Raw genomic sequence first — 19,530 nt, forward strand, 5'->3', positions numbered from 1 at the left:
GATCAAAGTACTCAACCACATCTAAATTAACTTGTCTAGGGACACAGCTCTAGCAGATTGCTAGCTAAGATACTGCACTAACTACCTGTGTCACCTTTTACCACAATATTGTAGTCTTCTGCTAGCACCTGCTCAGCCAAGCATTCTTTAGCATTTTAAAAAACATGAAGCCCAGGAGTATCATCAGGCTTCAAAATTTATTAGAATTCCCTTTATTAAAAGGAACAAAATCTTTTTCCAAAACTTCAAAAACAAAAGATGGATTCAGGACAAGAATCCAGAAATTGAGATATTTTTCCTCCTCTCTTAAAAAAACCCAACAAACACACAAAACCCAACACACAATAAAAACAACAACAACAAAAAAAACCAAAACAAAAACCAAACTGACAAACGACAAAAAATAACATGAGTTGGGAAATGAGGGAAGTTTCAGCATTGAACTACTAGGAAATGAAACTGTTTTGAGAAATAAGTTTTGGGGGTTGCCCATGTTAAATATCCAGAAGCTTTTCCCTCAGAAGTCCAGAGTGAATTGAAGACCTGAGATTGAGAAAAAAAGTTATTTCCTTGGCTTTCTAGAAAAGGAAGAGGCTATAGGTCATGGGTAGCTGGACTCCATTCAGATTGGTGTGATGCAGTGGGGGAACCCACTAGCTGAACCAGACATGAGTAGAATATGCAGAAAGACAGGCAAACAGTGGACTGCATTGTATCGATTGCCATGTTCTTTAGAGAGGAAAGCACTGAAGGGCAAACCACAAAACACACATCATATTTTAGCAGCATCAGTCAGGAAAAATTGTCATCAGACAAGGCAAGACAAAACTGTTTAAAATCAATGTATACTTTTGATCATTTGCTTTCAGGTAACAATCTGAAAAGATGCAGAAACAGGTTACCAAGAAAAAAAGAGTCTGTGAGGTTGCACTCATGCAATGGACTACCTTAGAAGACAAAAATCCAATTTATTTAGCATAACAAAATAGACTGAAAATAAATATCAGATAAGTGTCAGTAATAACTAGGTTCACTGAGCCTTCTGTACATACTTTTTCCAAATTTTGGGGGGTAGGAAGAGAGAAATTTTAAACAGTAAAGTCTTACATGCTCTGCTGTGAAGTAATTCTGCAGGCTAAATATTAAAACTTATCTCAGCTCATTATCTTTATAGTAGGACAGCTTAGCAACCTCTCTTTGTTAAGAATAAGTGCACAGAAAAAAGAGCACAGCCAACTATTCAGCTATGTCATTTCTATAAACTGGCACATCTGTAAGGATGCAGGTTACTCCCTACACAAATGTTTCTGCTGCACTTGCAGGCCTTGTGTGCCCAAAATGTACATCAGTGCAAAAGAGAGAAGGAGATTCACGTTACCTGAAAGTTCCATGCACAAAGACATTTTGGAGGGTAATGGCTTGGGTAATAGGGACTTGTGATTTTCCCTTCATAGTCAATTGTCTCTTTTGTCACTATTGCTTTTCCACACCCTAGGGAGAAAAAAAAAAAAAAAAGGATGTAAACGTTGCTAAACATTAATATACTTCTAGCAAAGCTATTCAGTGGGCTAACCATCCAGATTTAACAGAAGTCTTCCATTGCAAAATAGGGATAAAGATACCCTTCCTGATGATGCAGAAAGACAAGGGATGCAAAAGTCTAGGAATGGTTGCTGTGCTCTGCAGGACCAGGAGAAAACATTGTGAAGTTTTATATCAGTTATTTCACTGAAGGAAGTTCTGCCAAGAAGCCTCAGTGAGCAGTGATGCACATCGATACACGCACGCTGCAGTACCATATGAGGATCTCTAGTCTTAAAATGCAGCTGATTAGAAGAGAAATGGACAACATGCTGATCTAATCAGTGTCCTGGAAGCCAAAACTTTATTTTATGACTGCTCCATGGATTTAGAGAATTCATTCAAACCAAAACACACACATGAAAACCAGCATAGAAAACCCAGCCCTGAATTGAAAGTTACTTATGAGGAATTCATCACATGCTTCTGTGAAGGTGTAGGTATTTTAATGCTTAATTACTCTCATCATAGAAGTGTTTGTTGCTTGAAAAGACCTTTACAATCATAAAGTCCAACAATTAACCTGGTACACTACCATGTCTACCACTAAACCATGTCCCTAAGCACCACATCTACATGTCTTTTAAATACCTCCAGGGATGATGATTCCCCCACTGCCCTGGGCAGCCTATTCCAGCACCTGACAACATTTTCAGTGAACAAATTATTCCTGATATCCAATCTAAACCTCACCTGGCACAATTCAAGGCTATTTCCTCTTGTCTTATCACTTGGAACTTGGGAGAAAAGACCAGGCTCCACCTTGCTCCAGACTCCTTTCAGGTAGTTGTAGAGAGTTGTAGAGTCTCCTCTCAGCCTCTTTTTCTCCAGACTAAACTACCCCTCAGCTGCTTCTCATAAGACTTGTGCTCCAGACCATTCACCAGCTTTATTGTCCTTCTTTGGACACACTCCAGCACCTCAATGTCCTTCTTGTAGTGAGGGGCCTAAAATTGAACACTCTACTCAATGTGCAGCCTCACCGGTGCTGAGTGCAAGGGCACAATCCCCTCCCTTGGCCTGCTGGCCACACCATTCTTCTTGGTCTTCTTGGCCACCTGTGCCACTGCTGGCTCAGGGACAGTATGCAGCATCTGTCTGAGCATCTTGTATTCGATAGCCTGAATTTTTTCTCCTTGTGCTAATAGTGTGATATTCCTTGTGTTATTTGTGATTATGACCTAACCAAAAAGCAAAAAAGCAGATGATGGACTGGACACACAAACATAAATGACTCCTTTGTGTTAATGAGGCAGAGACCAATAGAAGATGCAGACAGAGGTAGTGAAGTTTTATTTCCTGAAAGTAGTTTTCGGTGCTGACCATCTTCCACATAATCACCCGGTCCCAAGCCAAGACAGAGGCCAAAGCAGTGCTACACCTGGAATAACAACTCCATCTACTGGCACACTGCAGTCCTGACCAAATGAATTCAGTTCGTGCTGGTTTCAGCCTTCTTCCTTCATAGTTCACTTGAGAACAGATAATCTGGACAGATTAAATTACTCAAGAGGAAGGCAGACACTCAGTAATACATAGAAGATGAAGGAGGGAGGCAGGCATGTAGGAAAAGAAGAAAGTGAGATACAGAAGTCATTTATAGTCAGGAGCATGATAGCCCCTTTGGGATCTTAGACAGAAATAATACAATAAACACATTTCCAAACACAGAACCAACCTACTTTCTTGTGTAATAACTTCAAAATAGCCGTGGAATTCCTTCTGTTCCTTTAGTTGTGCTGCCTTAAACATTACCAGCATGAGATTGTTTGTGGACACGAGTGACACCAAGGAATCGCTCGGTTCACAAGCTCTGAGAGGGAAGAAAGGAGAGTACACAGGTAAGCAATTTGTAAAAACACAAACAATAGCAAAAACATTTCTTTCATTCTGTACATCAATTTTCCGCTGGTGCAGACCTTACCTCCTTCAAAGCTTAGTAAAAAAATCCATGCTCTTAAACACAAAAGTAGCTGTTGCAAGCAGTTACAAACCAAATATTGGAAAGTCAATTATTACAAAAAAAGAAATAAATTACAAACATGAAAACAAAAATGAAATGGTTAGTTCTAGGAGGTAATACTGACTTTCTGCCTTCACTCCAAGCAGAAATGGATGAAACCAATAGTAAAGAAAGGCTTGTAGAAAGAGAAAATTTATTTTATTAGACCAACAGCTTGTAACTGGGGAGCGAGAAAGATGAGCAAGCTATTCTTCAAGTCAGAAACGAAGAACCTGAGCCAATCAGCTAGTGTCACTAAAAAAAAACAACCAAACACATTTTTCTTTCCATATGCATTACCTATCAGACATCCACAGTCCTCTTCAGTAAGTATCAAGTAAGTGAGCACCATCTGTTGTTTCATAGACAAGCCAGTGAGTCATTCAGACCCGTAGAAGACAGCTCTCAAAGAAGGCTGAAATGCCAATGCTCTTTTTTTGAGGCTTATAGACACATCAACAGGCCAGAGAAATGGATGCCAGGAGTTAAAACACTGAGGTCTTAGTCTACTTGATGGAGGTGCTGTCTTCAATTTTTGGTCTGATAGAGCCCTATGGAATTAGTTACTAGGAATTTCAAACTAAAAATCCTCAAACAAGCATACTGGATCATTAAAGAAAGGGGGAAAAAATAATTTTAAAGGAAAAAAAAAAAAAAAGGGGAAAGAAAATAACAGTCCACATCCTTCAACCCATCACAGCTTCAACTCTAGATTTTAATAACCCTTAAACTATTCAAACAGAGCAGCTAAAAAAAGCTCTGAAGTAGTAAGTGCTGGTAAGTATCCAAAGAATCACAAGACTTAGTTTTAGAACTTCAGTGTTCATATGAAGAGCACTAATTTTAATTTGGAAGAAAAATTTGCTTAGGGGAGGGAATTTTGACATTTTATTTTAGTTAGCATCTGTTTCATTATAAGAAACAGAAAATTCCACGCAGTAATATACAAACTTCTCATAGTTTTGTAGCTAGGTGAAGATACATTCCTGTAGAAAAATAAAGAATTTGAATAGTTTACTGCTTCCTTTATTTATCAGCTTATCAGCAAGATCAACATTTCCACTTTTGCAAGATGAAAAAAAATTGCCAGTTGTAATGCATGAAGATTAAAGTATTTTTAACAAAACAAAACTTAACTAAAACCATAAAAAATACAGATTACAAGTCTTCAGAAAAAAAAACACAAAACAAAACAAAAAAACCCAAACAAAAACCAAAACCAAACAGAAACAACAAAATGAATGATTGTCAGTGAATTCTCAATGAAAACTTATACTCACTGGTATAGTATCTTATGTTTGATTGGCATCAGAGAGTCATAAATGGTTAGTGAGTCAGTGATGCAGTTATCTGCTTCAATCTGAAGGGATGCTATTGAAAGACGAATAAGATGGCCCACGGATGCAATCAGTTTGAAATAGCAGATTGTTCCCCCATGGATATCCAGTGGAAAGTGTTCATGTAGGCGATCAGCATACAGATCATACATACAATCTGTTCCTGTGGGAATGTCACATTTTCAGCACTGGACATTCACTCCAAAACTGCTAAATCCACATGGTGTAAAAAAAAAATTAATAAAAAAAAAATCCTAAAAATTGTTTTAAACTAAAGCATCATATGAAAGTCTGTCTAAATCTGAAAACAAAGTAACCTGTGCCATTCACGGTTTTCATCTTAGTTACAAGCCTGTGGTCAAGGAAAAATCTATTAATAAAACTACAGAGCACAGCAAACAGTGCTGTAAACAAGGCTTTGCAGGGTTTTGGCACTAAAGCATCTCCATTTTGTAGGACAGATATTTGCAGTTAACAAAGCTCTGTGGAATCCCCAAAGTATTAATTACTAAATAATTGTTGCTTGGAAATGTTAATCTACTGTCAAGGCATAAATCAACTTCTCACCCCTACAGCTATAAGGATATTTATTATAAATAAAACAAAATAAAAATCCGCCTACATGTCTGTTTTTATTTGGATTTTTTAGATATGGTTTTAATATCAGGGTTCTTGATACTCTATTGTGCTATAAGTACTACCAGTAAATTCAGGTTAACCAATTCCTTCAGTCTGGAAGGGATGCTAGGACTTTTCTTGTTCAACATCCTGTTCAAAGCAGAGTCAAAATTAATTCAGACCAGAACTTTGTCCAGGCAAGTAATGAAAACTTTTGCAACAATAGAAGTCACTGTTAAAAATGGAAGTACTGTGAAACAGAAATTATACAGCCTAGCCTACATAACTCTTTTATATATATTAAAAACAAAACAAGCAAACAAACAAAAAGTAGTGTAATAATTTATATAAGAATAGATAAAAATTTGCCCTAAACTCCAAAAATTTACCCTACCCACAGCCAATTTTCCAATTAAGCTGAAACAATTGTTACTTTCAAGTAAAATATTTATTGAGGTCTTCCTTTCAATTCAGTATTGCAGCTCACGGACAGGGATTTTTTTTATTTGGTCGTAACTAAAACTCTTTGCAGGGCTCTTTGAAGGGTGAGAAGGAGGAAAAATGCAAGTTAGGGAGAATAAGAATAAAAAAATAAATATTTGCATTGATTTCTGCCTATTAAAAAGACAAGCCTCTGAAATAGCTTGTATTGTGCAACATCAGTTAGAGCACTGTGAAAGCTCACTATCAATTGCTGACTCCAATTAAATGCTGGCCTTTTAACCAGTAGTCAAGACAGGAAGTGGTAGGCTTTGTCTGACTTCCACTTCTAATTTACAGGCTTGAAACTAACATTATGAATGTTTATGAACAATCTGTAAGGGTCGCATACCGTTCAACTGAATTACAGCTACAACTATTTAAAACTTAGATTGAGCTATTGTTCTTCCTTCTTCCTTCTTGTTCTTATCTCTTCCCACTAACATTCTTTTAAAAATAGTTATTTTTTCTTATTTACTCACTCTTAACAAAGCCAGCTGTGATCATAATCTTTAGAATTATGGGACTACAACTATTTCTACTAAGTAGTTAATAGTGTGAGTTCACTGCTAGGATGGAACACAGTGCAGAGAATTCAGAGCTATCTCTGGAAGTAGAAGTAATGCAAGCATACCAGCTTCAAACCAAAGCTGGACACACTCCTTACCCAAACAAATCATGCATAGCCAGATATCATGGCGATGCAAGTCACTTGCATCAGCTGAATCTCTGAAAGTCCCTTCTCCAATCCATTCTTCAATAAATCTGCACTCCACTGCTGTGTCTGAACTAATAGCGAGGTGCATCTTCATGCCAAAGTAACTCCATCACTCTCGAATATACAACCGGGCGGTGCACCTTCCTTGTGTGCTGCTGCATGAACATTTTCACCTCTGCAACATATTCTGGAATCCTCACCAGACATGAGAAAAGGACCCCAACAAATGACATTGCACCAGTGTAAGACTTTTTCAACTCCTATGGCACTCCACGCTGTTGTTCCCCTGCAACCTCACTGCATATCATCACTATTATTCTCATAGACAACAGTTGACACCTGCAACTGGCTACACTCTAAGTCTCTGAAAGACGCCTAGAATATAGCAGGTCATCCTTCTCCGTTGGTGTGAAAGATACTATGTAAGTTCTGAAAAAGCTCCAGCATCAATATTTGTGTCACGCTCTTCTTATTATTTTCTTCTCTTTTAGGGACTGCACTCCAGAATAAATTGAAATACAAGATCTAACTGTGCTAGTTCCTCTGGCTTGGAACACCAAACCGGGAAGTTAAATTGCTATGTAAGTGAGCACCAGTGCAAAAAATCCTTTTAAATAATTAAAATGCATGTAAGAATATGTGACAAAGGCAAGCTAAGCATTGCTAAGCTTTGCAGTTTAAGTCAGGAAAGGTTTTGAGCAAATGAATGCTGTAAGCAAACTTGACTTCAATTTTGAGACATTATGGGCTGGTATCAATCTAAGCATTGGAAAGTGTGGCCCAGGGTCTGTGACACAAACTCCAGAAGTGGGATATCTTAGCTTGTCTACACTGACAAAAGTAGTTGTTGAATTCTGGGGAAGAATACAAACTAAAACCTTGCAAGATAACAGAAACGGAAATCACAAGCCTAAGTGTAGGAGATTAATGTTGCAGAAAAGAAAAATACAGACATGGAGAAGCATAAAGACCTTATAAAAATGAAATGGTGAAACCTCACAAAATAAAGAGTTAGCCTGTGACAAGCAGCAAGGGATGCCAGCACATCCCTAGCTGATTATCAACTGCTGGTCCAACAGAGACTTATCAGGTGACTGCATCAAAGGTAATTAACATGCTATTGCTTAGCCTAGCAACACATTTTTTTCTAGATACTGCACATACTAGCAAAGGAAGACATGCTGTACTTTTAAACCTCTTGCAAAGTCTCTCTATACCGCCAAAGAACACTTCTGGGAGGCTTAGAACATGAAACCAATCAGGTATTTAAGTAGTGTCTCCCATAATCCTGACAAAACTGAACTGCTTAAACAAACCTATGTTAGGGAATTCATTCAAAAGGAAAACTAACTGCAGAAAAGAAAGTAAAAGAGGATGAAGTATAGACACAAGCATTCAGCATACGTAGACTTCAATTCAGTACTACCCAGTTTAGAAAATGCTTAATCTTCACTTTAACACCATGAACAGCTGAAGAGCTGACTGACTTTGTTTACTACTATGCCACCAGGCACATCTAAAAATTTATCAGTTAGCTTCAAGGCAGACTGTTTGTCACTTTTATAGTAAGTCAGGATATAAATTACAAGGCTGAATTTAACCCTTTTAAATTAACACTGAACAGTTTCTTTGAGTCTAAGACATGTACTAAAGGTTTTGTTCTCCAGATGTCCTCCGTTAGGAAGCTGCCAAAATGGTGAATTACCTGTTCCTGTTGTTGACCAATAATCTGACCGAAGACCTGCTGCAAAGAAAGAGAGTTTTGTAAGTCTTCTCATTCCCCTAACATCCAGAATTCAGTGTTTGATTAAATTACACTGTAATCCTGACACTAAACACATAGGACGAAACACTTATTTCCATGAGGGAAGCTGCCAGAACCCCCTTTTTTTTTTGCAAATTCTGCAATCATTGTGGGAGGCATCATGTCCCATCTCAGTGCCTGAGGCAAGAAGGGACTGAATGTCAATTAAGCAATCAAATTTGGTTAAAAGATCAAGACAGAGGTATCCAGGAGGTAATTTTCTCACCCTTGGTCACAGAGTATTTCTCACTTTTCAGTGGGACAGAGTCATTCTGATAAAGGTTGTTCTGTGCTTAGTTGATTAAGCTGAAAATAATACATTTTTTGTAGCTAACTACATTAAACAGGTACTTGAATCCCACATTGCCAATTTCTTCCCCAGATAGGAATGGTACACTTGTTTAGTGAATGGGCAGCTTTATAATCCATTTTTTAATCTTTAATGAAAGGGTGATAAGCATACAATTTTTAATGGAGGGGCTAAAGTTTGACTTATGTGGAAAACTTAACCCTTCATCTTTTTATTTTTTTAAAGCCTAATATACTAATCCAAATTTGAGCTGCCTACAAGGTTTAGGTCCTGATTATAAGCTTAAGCACTCCAAGTACAGGAACTTTAGCAACTAGCGTTTACAAGGGTACTTTGTACCTTGATTTGACCTCAAATCTGGTGTTGATTTTCCTTTCACAGATTTTGGTTTATTTATAGAATTTGCTACTCCAAGATAAAAATATTTGCTTAACAAAGTGTTTCCTCAGGGATATGGGTACGTGCCAACACCAACCACTTAGTACAATGGAGTCCATGTCAACTGCGAGGCCCTGAAGACTTCCCACCGAAGTCCGGTTAACGATACTTGTCTGGATGGAATCCTTTAAAATGGCAGCCACACAATCCTCGCACAGCACTTGCCCTTTGGCCTGCGGTACCACAAATACAATCCAGAAATGAATAAGGAGGCCTCCGTTGTTGTTGTAACTGAAATAAAAAGGTCCTACTGTTTATTATCATGTTGAAAGTTTTCTGAAGAGTAGACTCCTAAAAACACCGGCTTCTGAAGTAGAAACTTAGAAGTATATGGCTCTTTTCCATCTTGCCTTGTAACTTTTATGTGCTGAATGTATTTTTTTTTCACCCCAAAAAATAAATAATTTTTAAAAAAATAGAAAAGCCCAAACTGCACTCTTCATACCTAGTTGGGAATCTTTACTAGGTTGATTTCCTGAAGGCTCCTGACTTTTGAGATCTATGGAAATGATAATATCTACTTTAATTAAAGCTGGTTCACCTCCTAGAGGTAAAAAAAAAAATTAGAATTATCATCTCCAGAAATGAAGAACTCTGCATTGCTATGCATCTCACCCTGTACTGTGCACTGAATATGTAAGAAATTATTTCTATGCTATTTAGGTAACACAGAAGAGGCTGGGTATGGTCATCCTAATCTTTACATCCTAGAGGGGAGAAAGACCTCCAAATAAAATATATCACTGAAACTCCCATTCCTGAGTCAAAACTGTATGTTTAAAAACTATTGGAAGAACTAATCCTCTAGTATTAATTGCATATATAATTTCAAAGTATGTGTTCTTTATTGCAGTATAGAAAAATTCTCCTTCATCTGTCAGTAGAAATTTTTTTTACCAGTAACATTACTTATAAAATATGTACAGCTTAGAGGACAACACTGTATTACTGATTAACAGCATGTTTAAGTGGTTAAACTTCTGTATGACCTATTAGCCAAAGGATCACCAAATCTCTTTAGGGGTCCTATTTCTGTTTATCTTAGATTATACTCCTAGCAGATGAGGAACTGCTTATATGACTTTAGTTTGCCCTTACTTTTTGTGAAATTAATTGGCATGGGTTATAGATGTATTTCACAATCAGTGCAAGTACATAGCAAAGAGATTAAATCATAACCACCAGAAAAAGGCTTTTCTTATGGGCTCATCATTTCATATACTATCCAGCAGAAATGTAAATACATTGACCACAGTTTTACCTGACTTCAGAAACTGTGGATTGCTTATAAAATTTGGAGAAAGAGGAAGTTGTGTAGACCAAGTTCATCTGAAAGAGAAAGTATTAAGATTTAGCATTTCTTAAAATCAGCCATACCTCAGAATGTTATATGCCTAAGCTTCCCTAGGAACATTGTCTTTTCCATCAGGAACATTCAATACGCACACAATTGCAGATGCACATCAGCCAAGCTAGGCAAAGCAGCAGAACAAGAACAAAACATCTCTTATTGAAGAGCACTCGTAGCAAGTCCAATATTCCCAGGAAACACCTAATCTTCTGCCCATGGCCAGCTGACATGTACAGCAATACTTTTTCCCAATAAACTCAAATGAGTTTTGAAAAGGGTGCACATTCTTTGCTCAGGAAATCAGAGTTGCAGAGGGTTTCCCTATCCTGAGGCTGAAACTTCAGGTCAGTCTTCAGGAAATGAGCCTGTGCTCAGAACATTTTATGTGTTGCTACTGAAGGTGCTGATAACAGTAAACATCAGAGATTTTTCCAAAGAATCACTGAAAGACTGAGACTGAAAGGGGTTTCTGGTGAAACCCCTTTGCTCAAAGCAGGTTTGACAACACCAGGTTGCTCAGGGTCATGCCCAGTTCCAAGAACAGACTCCACAGCCTCTCCGATCACCTTCACAGATAAACAGTTTTTTCTCATGTTTATGTGGAATTTCTTGAATTTTGGCTTATGTCCATTTTCTTCACTAACAGCTTAGTATTAGCATATTTCTTTCCAATATACACAGTGTAAAGCAAGTTCTTTGATGTATGTGATACCAGTGTGACAATAACCTTCCTCTTGCTCAAGAGAGCACAGTTCTAAAGCCACAAGGTGGCATGTACCTCAAGCTGTTCAGACCTCATTCTGCTGCTGATTGGTTAAAATTAATGCCCAAGGGTCTATAACAGAATATTTTGAAGCAAAGACTGTAAAAATCACATTAATATTCGTTCCTAACTTTCAGTGTTTGATACAGGAAGTTTGAACAACTATTTTGAGGAGCTAAATAAAATTGGTTGAAGCTCAGTCTTTCTCAATATTATGCTACAAGGGATTTTTATGTATTATTGTTACGACCAAAAGGTAAAGGAGCCTATCTTGAGGGGTTATTCACTATTCTCTCAGAGTCTTTGTGCCAGCAGCCACAAACAAAAGGGATTCAAGTCAAAAAACAAGCAAAACCCCAACATCCCCACATCCCGACTAGCTATTTTAGTCAATAGTCACATCACCATGAAGCACAGTTTCAGCAATGCAAAATCCATTGATGAGTTCAGGCAAAGTTAAGAGACAAAAAAGAAATTCCACATTACATTCAGGTAGGAGGTTGTGACACTGGCAGTTCACGCGTGCTGTCTGTCACCTCTCTCCGCTATGTGCAACAATGACAGGATGCTCCAGGACAAGGACAAGACACAGGGCTCACACTAGGTCTGCAGCTGCTCCATGCAGAGCAGGGGAAGGGTGTGTCTTGTGTTGGTTGTGTATTATCCCTGCCTGAGAGCACTTCAGTTGTAAATAAGCAGGACTAGGAAAAATAGACTATCTGCTTTCATGTATTTTGTCATCCAGCTTTTAGAGGGGGCATGCAGAGGGGGAGGATGGGGGAGCACAGGGAGGGGAGAACCAGCTGGAAAACAGAAAAATGACTTCAGATTATAAAATTACAAAACCTTAGTAATTATTAAAAAATATCTTGGTTGCATCTGACTTTTCTTGGTTTGTTTAGCAGTTTTCGTATTATTGCTTGAATCCTTATGTGGAGAGTACGATATTTCCTGGAATTCATGTCTTTTTCCTCCCTATGCCAAACTTAAATTCCCTTTTAATCAAGATTCCCACCCCTCTCTTCCCACTACAGAGCAATCTTAACTGCCTACAACAAGGTACTATTTCTGACTGATGCAAGTGTTTGAGAAGATAATTGTCTTTACAACACCTAGCATTAGAAGGAAATGAAAACGTAAATATATTTGAGAGCTCTAGGGTAATTATAGATGCTCTAAAGCAGAAAACTGGCAGCAGATATCTATTTAAATGCAAAAGACTTTATGGGTTTAATGTCTCAGAAGTGGCAATTAAGTTTTGAAGGGTTTTTGTAGAGTTCTATTCATAGACATCCATTTGTGGGGGGAAATATATAACATTTTTAGTAAATGTAAAAGTCAAACAGACCTTTTCAAAGCTCAGTTTGTGATTAGCAAGTTGAAAGCAGTCAGTTCCTTCCTACCTCCAGAAAGATATCCTTTGTACATAGTCTTCCAGAGGGGAAAAAGAAAAAGAAATAAAAAGGAAAAAAGCATAACACTATAGCAGAAACCATGGCACCTGGAAGCCACACCTCTTGTTCACAGCTCTGATCTTTTTGCTAGTCAAGCAGCCCACTCATCTTACCACATGCTGCACATTCTGTGCCATGGACAGGAATTCTTTTGACTCCTTCTGCCTATATTCTGGGAGAAACTCAATGTTGGCAACACGAAACAGTCCAACAAAATACAATGCATCTTTGTTTTCTGTCTGAACTGCAAGAAACACAGAAGACAGTTAGCCAATTGGGGTTTTTGTTGTTTTTTCTTGGTTTTTTAATAACAATGAGACTATTTTTCTGATTAAATTCTTAACTAAATTAATCTATTCAGCTTTACCACCATACATATGAACCAACATAATGAAGACAATATCAACATCCAGATTCTGGAGCATCCCTAAGGATTCTTAGGCAGTAACGAGCATCTGGGATCTAAAGAGAACATAGCTTGTGCTGCTCAGTTAGATATATCTGTATTTTACTGCCCTTATATTTATTTTCATGTATTCTGAATGAGAGACAAATGACTTACTTGACCATCAGCAGGCAAAGAAACCCAGTGGAACTCAAAGTTTATTAGGAATCAGGTTCATAGGGGCTCTCAGGTCTGTGCAATCAGCTAGCACATAAAACATGCTTTGCATAACACTTAACATTTTTTTCACCCTTCCTAAAGAAAGCTACGCCTGCTCTTATAATTACTTGTTAAGTCTTAACAAAGACAAGTAAAAGCCTTTCAGGCCCCATTTAAATAAGTTCCACATTATTTAAGAAACAGACTTCAAGACAAGTGAGATCCTTAACCCAACTGCAAGTGGCTTTGGGGATGGTGATGCATGAAACTGGCATGAGCTTTCAGCCACTCACCAATGAAGAGCCACAGCAATGTCCAGGTTACTACTCCTAAAATGAACAGAATGAGGGTAAAGAGAATGATTTTGTTTTGAAAATTCCACAGCAACTTATCTTTTTTCTTCAATTTCAATTTGCCATGCTTTTTCCTTGCCAGAATCCTCTTTGCCAACTTATCTTCTGCAGTTACCATTTGAACTGAGATGTTGGCTACCTAAAATAAGGATAAAGGCAACAAAAAATGTGGAACATTTCTAGCAGCAGACGACTGACCAAAAACCAGAAGAGATTCCCACATATATTTGCCTGTTACTGCATATGCACGACTATAATTTACTTAGTAGCAGTCAGAAAGTAAGGTTCTCTTCATCCAGACACTTGCATATGTAACATGGAGTCAGTCCCTATTACATAAGGATGTAAAACCACAAGGTACCCTAGGATTACTGCTCAACATGCAACAGCTAACCAGCATTAACTGTATGAATGAGTGCTAATTCCCTTGTCATACCTCATTGGTATAAAGTAAATTAGCCCTCTCTAGACCAGAAGGTAGGTAATGTTTAATTACATCATACTGTCTGCAGCTGAGATACAAATACAGACAAGTACTGCAGAACAGCAGCTTTTCAACAGCAGCTAAGTAACATAACCTACCAAGGTTTCTCATGACCCAGATCTTTGCTTTACTTATGCAAGTTTGGTGTAGAAGCAGGCATGCAGTCAGCCATTCAATTCTCCCATCATGTGAAGTGGCAGGGAGTGGTTAGCATGATATTAAATAGTCAATTCTTGGTTTCGTACTGCTAAAGAACTGGTAGACAGGTATATGCACACCACCCAGCTCATGGTCAAAATGACAGTGCCGTTCGTCCCCAAAAATAAGTTTTTAAAGCTACTTTCTTCTCAGACCAGAACTATCCCAATGCAAATAGGCTCAACCTATTAGTTAATTCATCAGAAAAAAAAGTGTGCCTGATTCCTTTCAGGATGGGTAGCAGCGGGTATGAACACATCCATACTTGCATGCCCAGCTGCCTCTGGGTTCCCTCCAGTGAACAGGAGGACACAGCACAGGTCTTGCTGGGATGGGACCTGGACAAGGTCATGATCTGGATATCCAGCCCCTTGATAGTTCATGCTGAACTACAGTCCCATGTTTTCTAAAGCTGGATTAAAATGTCTCCTGATAATCTTATGTACAAAAAACTACTATATGACCATTTATATATTTGCAAAAGCAGTTTCTACATCCTATAAGTATCTTATCTCTCTACAGTTTGGTTTGTTTTGGAAAGCCTCTCTGTACCAAACACTCCCCCAGGCACTTTCCTCTGTGGGACATAATCAACGTACTTATGCATACAAAAAATGTCTATCAATTGTTGCAGGCACAGCAAGAGTTACTGGGGGAAACTTGGGGAAAATATTCCAAAACACATTGATGCTAGTGAGAGGAAAGGTCTCAGGAAGCTGCCTAAGAAAGTTCCCCATGAGTCTTCTATGGATCCTCAATGACTGGAGTTGTTGACGAACACCAGTCAGTAATCAGAAGGAAGAGATTTAGTGCAAAGTCTCTGAAGCACAAAACAGACCTTGAGGCAAAAAGACCTGGCTGAGGACCTCATCTTTACGAAGATAAAACTGAACTTCACCATGTTATACATAAGGAAACAGAACAGCTGGGGTTTTTTGTTTTGTTTTGTTTTTCCCTTTCTCATTTTTCTTTTGTCTTCATCTTTGGTATAGTATAGTGCATTTTAAGGGCATTTTCAAAGTGAGTTTTACCGTCCTCACAGCTATTGTCTGCTACTTGTGAGATAGGACCTACTCAGAAGTACATCATCTCTCAGCAATACAAGTTAAGAATCTCTGACCAATGACAACTGAGCCTGGAGAAGAGAAGGCATCAAGGAGATCTTGATAGCAGCCTTCCAATACCTGTAGGGCACCTACAGGAAAGCTGGGAAGGGCATTTTTACCAGGGTGTGTAGTGATAGGATGAGAGGTAATGGTTTTAAACTGGAAGAGGGTAGATTTAGGTTAGACGTTAGGAAGAAATTCTTTAGTGTTAGGGTTGTGAGGCACTGGAACAGGTTTCCCAAGGAGGCTGTGGATGCCCTCTCCCTGGAAGTGTTTAAGACCAGGTTGGATGGGGCTTTGAGCAACCTAGTCTAATGAGATGTGTTCCTGTACATGCAGGGGGTTGGAACTAGATGATCTTCTAGGTCCCTTCCAACCCAAACCATTCTGTAATTGTATTATAGCTGGTGTACAATTTGCTCAAGGTGCAGATAGGCTCCCTCTGCTGAGGGGGAAAAAGAAATGCACCAAAGAGACCACAACCACAATAAACAGGTGCCCATACAGCAACACAGGCCTTGACTTGGGCAGATCTGAATGCTCTCTAAGCTCAATAGACCCTTCCTAGCTCCTGCAGAGCTACAATGGGGAGGCAGTGAAGAGAAAGGCTGCAACAAGCTGCCAGGTTATTTACCATGACTTCATTCTTTGATGCCTCTCAGAAGGTACACTGCAAGAGCTTGTGGCCTGTCGTAGACTAAAAGATGTGGGCACAGGACTTACTTTTTCATCCCTACTAACCATATGTCACTTCAGGAGGGAAAAGACTATAAAAGCAGGGCAGTACTTGGCTAAGAACTGCACTAAGTTATCAATGTGGGGTGTTGAGTTTAATACAGTGGCTACAAAAAAAATAGGTGCTGGTGGAGCTTGAAACCCTGGAAATGACAAGCATAACTACTAGCCATTTGCCAAAGTGGTGATGTGAAGTAATCTACAAGTGATTCTTTCCTTCTGCCCAATGCTAGTAGAGCCACATCTGAAGTTCTGTGTCCAGTTTTGGGCCCATCAGTATGACAGAGATGTTAATAAACTGAGGTGATTCTCTGGGAGGGCCACCAAGAGGTGAGGGGCTGGAGAATACATTGTACAGCAAAAAGTTGAGAGCTCTGAGGTGGTTTAGCTGGAGAAAAGAAGGCAAAGACAGGATGAATAAATGTAATTATAGATTTTTTCTCTAACTAAAGTGGGTTATGGAAAAGACAAAGCCACACTTTTCTCCCTTCTGCACATTAAAGAGACAGCCACAGCAGTTACACATGGCTGCAGAGGAAAATCCAGCTAGACTGGGAGTGTGGAGACACACACATATTTCACCTTGAAGGCTATGCACATGTGCTATGCCCAGAGAGGTCAGGGAACTTCCATCCCTGGAGATACTCAAAACAAAGTGGGACAATGGCCCAAGAAAGAAAGTTCTGGCTTTGATGTCAGGCCTTTTTAAAAAAAATATTTAAAAACATTCAAAATTCCCCACCAACATATTTTTTTCTATGATTCTCTGTTATTATGCCCTAGTCATGTTTTCAATAAAAGAGTTCTGTGTATCCTCACAGAGAGAGCATAAGGAACATCATCACAAATACTCTGCACGTCCCATAGCCAAATCCAATATCTAGCAGTCTTTATCCTAAGAGTAGAGGTTGTTAAAAGATGAGAAGAAAAGTGAGTAATAAGTAGTAATGGGCAATCAAACCTGGTGGTACACTGTATAATTTCCTAAAAAAAACTATGAAAACCCTAAGCTGGAAGATTTCTGACTCATAGCTTCTATCTGGGTAATTACCTGCACTTGTTTTGCATGTTCTCAAGAAGAGCTCAATGTGCCAGTCTTCTGTATTTTTTTAAAACCTCCTTGACTGCAATTCTGTTTAAGAATTAAAACCAAATTGCCTATTTGTCTGCTTAAAGTTCTGCTCTATCGTGTAAACTTCCCTTATACACCCAGGTGTTCAATAGGACAGCTTGAGACCGTTCAATGAAAGCTCAGTTCTGATAATTGAAATTTGGGCCACTTTGATTAATGTTCCCCCAAGAACATTTTTTATTTAAGTTTTCCATGTTGTTCCTTTGTAGACCTAACTGACAGATCTATTCTTAAAAACTTAATCCTGTCAAGGATCATTAAAGACAGCTCAAGGTTGACATCACTGGACTATAAGTATGCATTTGAAACAACTAATGTCTCCATTGCATCTACTGCAATTCTACCCTTTTTTTAAAAAAACAAACAAACAAACAACAACCAAAAAAAAAGCACAACAAAAACATGCTTCATATATCAAGGTTTGCATGGCAAAGTTCTCTTTTATGCAGGATTCATAAGAATATTGAATACTATATGTACTACATTTTAAATCTTTCCTGAGGTTATATTAGTTTACCATAAACATTTCCTAGCAAGAAAATCAAAGGTAAAGTCTTAACTCTTCCCTTCCCTCAGTAAGGTTCACAATTCTTAATTTAGCTTTCCCCTTGATTGCAACTTAGTTCTTCTATTCTAGAACTGGTTTCCAGATAATCTTGCAGTTTGACAATCACCATACACTGAATTATTTAATTACTTCTTTGTCATAAATTAACACTCATGTAATAATTCCCTCTGTATCTTTTTGGGGAAAAGCAAAACACTTAACCTGCTTAATGTTGCCTTTCTTGTCTAGAAATTGATTTCTATTTGGAAAAACATGCTGCCATGACACCAATATAAGCTTTTCATATTGTCACACTGATGTGCCCATTATTTCAATTGTCTGAAAATACATGTTACTGGCAGTCTGGACATAGACAGACATTTTCAGACTGAGCTATAAAACAGAAAATTGTACCAAATCTAACTGTGATATTAGGTTTGGTGCTTGAGAATTAGACCACAAGAGATCTAATAGTGTCAAGAAGTGTATGAAATCAAGAATGCTTAAGTCACCTACTTACACTTTGTTCATCTTCAGGTTTAACTGCTGGGTGATCATTTTTTTCATCCATTACAGCAGAATTAGTTTTATAGCCTGTCCGAGACGAAAAAGAGTCTGGCGTTTTTGCTCAGTCACCACTGCTACTTCTGAAGCTGAAGACAGTTAACAGCAGTGTCCAGAACCAAAACAGGCATCAATTTACTTTGATGAGTTTCCAATTGTAACTTCATCTGCCCTATTGCTCCTTTGCGAATATTAGAAGGACACTATCACATAACATCAATTAGACATCAAATTCAGACTGAATAAAATAGGCTTTTCATAGTCTTTTAAAGATGAAATAGACTCCAACTTGTTAGAACACAAAACCACAATGAAAAAAATCTATACATCACTGTAATTTCTCAAAATTAGTTGCAGGAACCAGAAAAGTAGCAGGTAAAATGTATATATGAGAGGAAAATCATGCAACTAAAAGAAAAATCAATGTACCTCAAGCAGGAGGGCTGCAAATTGCAGATAACAACAGCAAACAAAGAAGAGCATTTTGACTCTTTTCTAGAACTACGTAATGTATCTTTTGAACACTCAAATTTGGTTATTTTACTGTAATGGAGAAATTAACTGCTCCAAACAATATGTTTTGCATTGTTAATATAGATCAGGCTTCAAACTGAGAATCTTTTTTGTAATCAGATGCAGGAAGTCACTCGTGCCATAACAGTTCCATCCTATTTTCTTTGGTAATTAAATATTTATAGAGGATGTAAACCAGTACTTCCCTCAATGGATGCTAACTATAGACCTGTCTTTACTTTTAAGTGATTAACAATCTCAATGCCTTCCTAGGGTCAACTTAAGAAACAGCACTGGAGAAATGCCAACTTTTAATTGAAAAAAACCCACCCAACCATCTATTAATTTATCACTGAAGATATAAAACCTAGACAAGCAATCGTAAAACAATGAGCAGTAATGTAGAAGTATAGCATAGAAAAGATGTAGTCAGACCTC

The 19,530-nt window shown here is 38.1% G+C and overlaps 1 protein-coding gene across 1 annotated transcript in view; it reads right to left on the reverse strand.

Moving 5' to 3' along the window:
• The window catches only part of TMPRSS7 (transmembrane protease, serine 7), a 35,754-nt gene extending 17,008 nt beyond the window's left edge, over window positions 1–18,746 (reverse strand). Inside the window, 10 exon segments of the mRNA XM_009993333.1 lie at window positions 1,379–1,491; window positions 3,264–3,394; window positions 4,864–5,083; window positions 8,442–8,480; window positions 9,326–9,519; window positions 10,550–10,617; window positions 12,970–13,100; window positions 13,754–13,952; window positions 18,536–18,628; window positions 18,630–18,746. Of these exon segments, the coding sequence (XP_009991635.1) occupies window positions 1,379–1,491; window positions 3,264–3,394; window positions 4,864–5,083; window positions 8,442–8,480; window positions 9,326–9,519; window positions 10,550–10,617; window positions 12,970–13,100; window positions 13,754–13,952; window positions 18,536–18,628; window positions 18,630–18,746 (1,305 nt within the window).
• Window positions 18,747–19,530: the final 784 nt, after the last annotated feature.

The sequence above is a fragment of the Chaetura pelagica genome, unplaced genomic scaffold (assembly GCF_000747805.2).
Source record: "Chaetura pelagica isolate M959 unplaced genomic scaffold, ChaPel_1.0 scaffold101, whole genome shotgun sequence".
Taxonomy (NCBI): Eukaryota; Metazoa; Chordata; class Aves; order Apodiformes; family Apodidae; genus Chaetura; species Chaetura pelagica.